The sequence below is a fragment of the Prionailurus bengalensis genome, chromosome C1 (genome assembly GCF_016509475.1).
Source record: "Prionailurus bengalensis isolate Pbe53 chromosome C1, Fcat_Pben_1.1_paternal_pri, whole genome shotgun sequence".
In the NCBI taxonomy this organism is placed as follows: Eukaryota; Metazoa; Chordata; class Mammalia; order Carnivora; family Felidae; genus Prionailurus; species Prionailurus bengalensis.
In genome coordinates, this window is record NC_057345.1 from 23,968,756 (window position 1) to 23,976,619 (window position 7,864).

The window sequence follows — 7,864 nt, forward strand, 5'->3', positions numbered from 1 at the left end:
AATCAATGGGATCCTGTGTTCCTGCAGCCAAAGGCTGGGCACGATGCCCAGCGGGCAGGGAGGCTGCCCAGCCTGGGGGTGGGGCTAAGGGAGGAACTGGGCTTCCCTGCCACCCTAAAGAACCCGAGAGTGGTAGGGCAGCTGGCCATGGTGCTGGGGTGTAGAACCAGCCTGGCAGTGGCTGGGGCTGGGCCCAGGACAGCGAGCAAGCCCCGAGGGAAGCAGTATGGCCGGGCCTCTGATCCCGGGTACCCCTGTCCTGGAGAAACTGCCCCTGGGTGCAAGCCTGGTCCTGACCTCACCAGAAGGGTCTGGGATGGCATCAGTGAGGGGTTGGGTAGTGGCAGAGCTAGATGGATACATCCCTCAGTGCCAAAAGGCGGGTAGGCACAAGTTCACGCAGTGGGCTCTCTGCTTCCTTGAATCCTATAGGGGTAGTTCATAGATAGGCGGGACTTCCGGTGCCCTCCCTACTCTGGGAACAACTGAACCCAGTGCTGGACCTCAGTCGGGTCAGGGGAGGAGAGTCCCACTTGTACCTACCTGTGGTAGGTGCCACAGGTACCTGTCCACCTACCTTGCTGTTTTGAGGCTCCTCCAGGCAGAAGCAGCGAGTGTAGACCTTGCCTTCGGTCTGTGGATTGATCTCAATGAGCTCATTGCTCTGGGTATCCCGGCGGGCCTTGGAGGTCTCTGGGGGACACTGGCCAGCACAGGGGAAGGGCTGGGGTCAGTACAGAAGTCAGATTGCCCCTCACCCTCTCATCCCAAGATTTCAACGCATCCCCTCGCTGGTTCCCCATCTGTAGCACACTAGCCCCTGGGAAGTGCCCCAAACCCTCCCAGCTGGGCTGGAGCTGGGCCACTCACCCCTCCGGGTAAAATCTCACAGCATCCCTCCTCCAGCACAAGCTCTGGGTCGCAGTAGATGTGTGCCTGCTGAAGGTCAAACTGCAGGGGACACACAAGTCAGTTTCACTTCATTTTACCAAATAGCTCAGTGTCCTGGCTGCCAGGGAGGCACAGAGATGGCTCCACCCCAGGATTAGCCCTCAGAGACCTTCCGGTCTCACCTGGGGAGACCATCAAGAATATGGCGGTCACCAAAAGCAAAACGGAACCGCACACGCAGGAAAGAGGGAGAGGAAGGAGGAAAGTTCACTTTGGCCCAGAGGAACAAGGCGGAGGAGGTTCCGTTTAAGCTGGGCCTTGAAGGACCAGTAGATATTCCGCAGATGGGTCTGCACGGAAAAGCATTCCAGGGGGAGGTGACAGCAAAGACAAAGATGTGGGGGTGGGGAAGTAATAGGTGAGATGTCCAGCTAGGAAGGAACTGACCAGAGCAAACAGTATGGAGAGATGTAAAGGAAGATAATACCATAGACATTTCTAGGGACCAGATCATGAAGGGCCTTGCATGCAAGGTTAATATGTTTAGGCTGCATCTGGAGGGCAGTGGGGAACCACGAGAGGATTCTGAGCAAGGGAAGGACCTGGCCAGATGCAGATTTCCGGGAGCTCACTCAGGCTCCCAGAAGGCGGGAGCAGAGGCCAGAGCCCGACCTCGCACTCACCGAAACGGGTTTCCCCTGCTCGGCATCCAAGCCCAGAAAGACATGGCCCACAGGCCGCATGGGTCGCCGGGGCCCCAGAGGCCGAGAGGAGGCTGACGTGCAGTCCACATGCACGGAGGCCACGCGTCCAGCCACACTCAGCACCAGCTTGTGCCAGCGCAGGTCAAAGAGCTGGGGCACCGGGAAGATGCAGGACACAAAGTCACCATCTTGGCCGCGGGCCCGGAGTTCCAGGCTCCGCTCTTGGCTGTTGACTTCCAGGGAAATCTGTGCGGAATTGAACAAGGAAAGGACAGAGAATCAGAGCCCCAGAGCCCCCAGTATGGCAAAGTTCAGGGCCCTCGAGGTCATTTCACAGGAGGGGAAACTGAAGCCCAGAGAGAGAAGGAAGCTGGTGGGGGTCACAGAGCAGTTCGCCCTGAAAGAAAGGCATAGGTGTCGCTGGGGCAGGGCTAGCCTGGAGGGTGGGCACCGGGATGGAGCAGAGAGGCCCCAGAATTCACAAGCTGGGTCAGAGGCTGGGCCGGACTGGCATGCTAGATGCCCCAAGATCCATGGGGGGGGCGGGGCGGGGGGTCCGGCTCACCTGTGGGTACCCGTCTCCATCGGTCACTTGAAATAAATACCACGTGTTCTGGCGGGTGTGTTTCTTCAGCAATAGTGTCAGCACCAGGGCAAACTCATCAGGGAGGCCCCGAGGGAATACTCGTCTGGGGGTAGAACAGGGAGGGGACCCTGAGGCTCAGGTGAGAGGCCAGCTGCTGCCCACCCTGGGCCCTCAGGACCGCCGAACCTGCGTGGGACACGCACCGGCCCCCTCCTCCAAACCGACACAGCCATGGGCCTGTCACTCGACCGACAGCTATTGGGTGCCTACTATGTGCCAGGTGGGTCTGGCTGCCGGGGATAACAGGGGTGAAAACACAGAGAAGGTGCCTGCCCTCGTGGAGCCTTCAAGTCTGATGACGGGGTGGGGAGAGGTAGGGCCCTAAACACGGCCTCCCCAGGATGGCCATGTCACCATTTCATTACAGTTGTACTTAAGTTCTTCCAAAGAATCCAGGATGCCCTGGAATCCAGAATAACCGGGGCTGGCCTAGGAGAAGAGGTTTTGGAGAAAGCTAAAAAGCATGCAGCCCGACGAGAGCAGGAAGAAAGAAAGAGGGCCATTTTGGAAGATAAGGCTGGAGAGGGAAGGAGGGGCCAGACCTCCCTGAGACTTGTAGGAATTTGAACTTCACATGTGGGCACATGTAAGTGTGTGTGGGCATACACACACACACACACACACACACACACACACACAGCTCTTGCCAGGTTCCCACACACATCCTGGAGTCCTCACAGTGCCCTTAGGGTACAGACCTGTCCCCCGACTGCTAGCCAGAAAGAGGGGAGGGACAGAGGAGAGGGTGGGCCTGCCAGGCATCTCCTCTGTGCCTATCCTGTAAGCCCCCGGGGGTGGAGACCAGGTCGACCCCTGGCAAAGGGTGGGATAAAATGACCCACAGGGGCCTCTGGGTTCAGGCCCCCACGTCCAGAGTTGCTGGGGAGCATTGATTCCCAGTGGTCACACTGGGGCCTTTACCGCATGGGCTGGGTGAGGGGGGCTGCCCCCAGTCGCAGGATGAGGGGCCCCTTGGGGTTGCGGATCTTCTTGATGGCAGATGTTTTCATGAGGTTGAGTCGGCGGATGAGATTAAAGCCTTTGGGGGGAGACACCAGATGAAGAGCTCAGCTGGGCAGCTGAGGAAGGGGTAACAGCCTCTCCAGGAAGACTTAGAGGAGGGACGACTGAACGAGATGGGCACTCACCAGTCACGTTAGTCGATACATGGCTTCTGTGTTCTAACCTGAGTCCTTCCTGGTGTGAAGGTGGGCATTGCTCACCTGGAAGAGAGTTGGCAGTGGGGCACTCAGTAAGCTCTGGCTGAGGTGGCTGTACAGCCAGGCCCTTGAGAAAGCTGGAGAGAAGCAAGTTTTTATTCCCCGTTCTGGACCTTTAACCAGGCCCTGCCTTGGGGCTGTTTTTACCTCTTGCCTTCTGACCCTGGCTATCCCGGGAGCCAGGAGGACCCCCAGTATACAGATGGGAAGACCGAGGCCCAGAGATTGAGGCTGCGCTCAGGGCCACTGATTTCACAGCAGAGCAGGACGAGAACTCCCGGAACCCAAACCCCCGAGATATCAGGAGGCAGGTCAGCAAGAGAAAGAGCAAAAGAAACTCGGGGCAGCCCTAGAACTCAGACGGAATGGGGGCTGGATATATACATGTGCTCCCTCCTTGATATATCCTAGTCGGTGTGCGTGGGGAGGGGGGGTTGCAGAGAAACACTTCGGGGGTAAAGAAAGCTCACATTATGCATGCCTGTGTTATATACAAGTACATTTGCATGTCTGCACACGTGTGACTTGGGGATACCCGTGCCACCAGAGATGCCACGTGCAGCTGGTACACGTGTTCTCAGCAATGGCTGGGGTTCGCTTCCTACATCTAAAGCAGAAAGGCAGGCCAGACAGAAGACTTGAGTCCACAGAATGACTTTTCACCTCGATAATAACTACCTTATGAAACAGTAAGAAGAGACTGAGGGCCTCAAGAGACCACAAGCTAAAGGGAACCACTAGGACCTTGGGGGTCCAGACGGGGTATGGTAAGTGGGTAGAGGCTCCTAGAGAAGGAGAGAGCTTAATTAGGGTCTTCAGAACCCTGAAGGGACAGATGGGCAACGATGGGGCTGCCTCCTCTCCAGGCTGACTGAGCAAAATGTTAAGAAAGGTGCTATAACAGGAGTTAGAGGCGAGACTCCAAAAGGCCTTCCCATCAGTGCAGTTGCTGTAGCTGGGACAGGATAATGAGGACAACTCCTAGAAGCTGGGCACTGGACTCCCTGGCTGCCTAACTGGAGGAAGGAATCCTGGATCTCTAGGCCCGGTGACCCCACTGGAGTCTCCCTCCCCCAGGTCTGGCCAGAAAGACTATCACTGTCTTGAGCATCGGCAGCAGCAATGGGTGACTCACCCTTGGCCATGGGCCCAGATTCCTTACAGATGTTGAAACTCTCTGCCCCATCCCCCAGGCGACCCGGTAAGGGAGAGAGCAAGGCACTCGCGCATACATGCAGAAACACACATGTACGCACACAGCCCTGCAGGCAGTCACGTGCACCCTGGGGGCACACCCCTCTCACATCTGCACCTTGGTTTTTCTGCCGCCCTCAGCTAGATGAGGGTTCTAGGAGTTCTATTTCTGCTCAGCGAGGCAGCTAAGCTACGAAGCCCAGAGGGCACCCAGCAGGGCAGGGCAAGTTGCCCGGTCAACTTCCTCTGGCTTTGGGCCCTGGAAAGCTGCACCCTCTGTCCCATCCAGCGTCTGGGCCTCGAGGCGGGCTCTTTATCCAGGATCCAGGGCCAGCCGTGTGGAGGAGGAACACGTGGGCTGGAGGACGGATTCTCCTCCATGAAAGGCACTGGAAGGGCTTGGGCCTCTCTCAAGATGCAGCTTCCTTCTGCAGGAACCTCACCGGCCCTGCCAACACTCTGTGCACACGGTGAGTTTACGTGCCAGGAGGAGAGTTGTTCTCTCGTACACGGAGACAGAGGGATATGTACAGATGCACAGAGAGACTCTGCGATGCTCAGAGATACACAAACATGCAGACAGAAACACACATACATACACTCTAGCTCACACTGCACAGGCTCACGGGTGCAAACACCTCAGACCACCCTGAGCCCAGCCTGGGACTCTTATAAATGCCCACGTGATTGAGGCACGGGGTCACATATGTACACAGGGCTCCTGTATCTCAAGGAGCCGGTCATAAGCCTATGGCACCCTGAGCCTCCTGTGTCATCTCACCTGTATCTGCCCCATGGCTGCAGGCGGCCCAGAGACTGAGCAGCCACAAGCCAGAAACCCAAGGTGCCCACATCCTGATCCAGAGAGGTCGGCCACAGCTGCAGCACCTGAAAACCACAGAGACTGTGAACACGGATTCCTGAGTTCATGCAGCATCATACATAGGCAAGTAGCAGCCGGCCCATGGGGCCCAGGCCCTAGTACTGGGGTGGCAGGAGGTCTGGCCAGGCATCCGTCCCTCTCAGAGGCCCGACCACAGGCCTTGGGCTAGGCTTTTCGCCAGGGTGATATTCAAAATATTTAACCACCGGTATGGCACAGACACCGACCAGCCAGAGCAGAATGCTGGCCGGAGCATTGAGACTGGGTCCAGGCGGTATCTGATGGCGCCAGTGGATAGTTGCTGCATGAAGGAGAAATCTAGAGGGTCCTAGAAGGCCAGGTGAGTTGGGATAGAGAGGGGCCCCGAGACAGAGACTATTTGCCAAGCCACTCAGAAGTATTTCAAGATCTTAACCGCCTGTGCATATACTAGCCTGGTACCTGGCTAGCTGCACCCAGCTCAGCCAGGCAGCCCTGCCAGGCACCCACAAGGTCAGAGGCCAAGTCTCCTGGCAGGTATCACAGAGTTGTGTGCGGGCCAAGGAAGCTTCCCCCCTGGGTACAGTGGGTGGGAGAGCAGGTCGCCGGGCTCAGGACCTTGTTGCCAACCTCCCCTGCTGATGGATGCTCGTCTCTTAGTTTTATTAAACCCTGATGGATGGGCCCAGATAAATCAATGCAGGCTCAGCGAGCGGCCAGGAGAGCCATACATCATCCGGCCTCCCCTGAGACGGGCAGCTCGCGCGGGCACACCCGGAGTCATTCGTGTGTCAGCATGACACATGCCGGCACACGGGCACATACACACACACACACACACACACACACACACACATCTGTGCCAGTGCATGCATGCATCCAAACCTACCTGCACACCGGCATCCTCCCCGAGACACATGTTCACGGATGCACCCTGACATACGCACGTGCCCATAGCCAGCCTGTGACCGTCCCTCCGGTCGGCCCTCCTGCCGGGAAGTTCTTGTGCAAGTCTGACCTCGTCGTCCCCCCCCAGCTGTTATGGAATTCTATCACCCTTCCTGAATAGGGAGTGAGCACAGGAAGAACCCCTCACCTCAATACTTTTGGAGATAGGACCCCAGACCCCTTGTTCCTGGGGCAGAACTGTTCCTCCGCCCTACTCATCCTTCCTCCTAGTGGGGTGCACACCCCATCGCTGAACCCTGTTCCGGCCTCCTAGTCTCGCCAGTCAGTGGAAGAGCTACCAACCGCGGGAGGCGTGTGGACGCATGTGGAGGCGGGAATATCAGTGTGCCTGTGTCCCCTTCCGACTCCTCCTCTCTAGCCTCCACTCCCCTGGGCCCCAGCCACGGCAGGGGCTGCGGGGACAGGAGAGAAGCTTCCTGAGGATGTGATCCCATCCCAATACAGAGGCGCAGGTTTGGGGGCAGGGAGCGAGCAAGCGAGCGCAGACCCGGGATGGAGTTTAGAGCTCCCCTACAGAGAAGGCGACTGAGGTCCAGAGAGGGGATGCCATTTGGCCCAGGTCACACAGCACGTTGGGGGCCGCCGAGTCCCCAGCCCCCCACCGGAGGCAGCCCACTCCACCCCCACTTACCGTGGCTGGGGATCCCCCACCTCACTGAGTAATGCAGGCAGCCCAGGGCAGCCAGCCAGGGGGAAAAGGGCCTGGGATCCTCAGGCCCGCTGCGAGGGTCCTCGGTCACTTCTGGCGGCGCGGGGCCCCGGCTTCCCAGGTCGCAAGCTCCTGGGGCTGAAGGCTGCCCCGCGAGCCAGCGCGCGCCTGTCTGCCGGGGACCGCCGGCCACTCCGGGTGGGGGAAGAGGGGCGGTTCCAGGGGGCTGGGGACTTGCCAGGGCCGCTAATGGAACACAGCTGGACCCGCCCGCCGCGCGGGAGGCGGGAGGGAGGGCCGGGAGGGGGCTCCGGCGGTGGCAGAGGCGGCCGGCGGGACGGGACGCAGAGCCCCGCTCCCGGCCTGGCCCCGCGCCCAGGTCCGCCCCGCCCGCCTCCCCGCCAGGTGAGCGAGCGAGCGAGCGAGCGAGCGGGGCGGGGACCCTGCGTGCCCGGAGCTGCCCGGCGAGGGGGGCTCCGCAGCTGGCGGGGGCTGGCGGGTGGGCGGGGAGTCCGGCCCTTTAAGGGCCCGGCTGGACGTGAAGGTCCTCCCCGGTGCCACCCCCTTCGCCTCTCCTGGCCGGGCCTTCAGAAGGCTGGGGCGGGCGGGGGGGGGGGGGGGGGGGAGGGGGGAGGGGAGGAGTGTTGCGGGAGGGGGGGCGGGGGGGTGTTGGAGACCCTCCTCCCCAGTTCCGTGGCAGCGGTGACGTGGCTGCTGCCCATGCCTCCT

General features: G+C 59.7%; 1 protein-coding gene across 7 annotated transcripts in view; it reads right to left on the reverse strand.

The window, feature by feature from the left end:
• Positions 1-7,463, reverse strand: part of COL16A1 (collagen type XVI alpha 1 chain) — a 49,583-nt gene extending 42,120 nt beyond the window's left edge. For 4 of the 7 annotated variants that reach the window (XM_043574360.1, XM_043574358.1, XM_043574357.1 and 1 more), the window contains exons 1-8: positions 7,118-7,462; positions 5,437-5,543; positions 3,390-3,464; positions 3,163-3,280; positions 2,161-2,284; positions 1,575-1,841; positions 871-951; positions 578-703 (exon numbers count right to left, since the gene is read on the reverse strand). In XM_043574360.1, coding sequence (XP_043430295.1) covers positions 578-703; positions 871-951; positions 1,575-1,841; positions 2,161-2,284; positions 3,163-3,280; positions 3,390-3,464; positions 5,437-5,509 — 864 coding nt within the window. In that variant the 5' untranslated portion in view covers positions 5,510-5,543; positions 7,118-7,462. Of the gene's footprint in view, positions 1-577; positions 704-870; positions 952-1,574; positions 1,842-2,160; positions 2,285-3,162; positions 3,281-3,389; positions 3,465-5,436; positions 5,544-7,117 lie in introns of all 7 variants that reach the window. The other 3 variants (XM_043574361.1, XM_043574359.1, XM_043574356.1) reach the window with 1 other exon arrangement.
• Between the last annotated feature and the right edge of the window lie 401 nt (positions 7,464-7,864).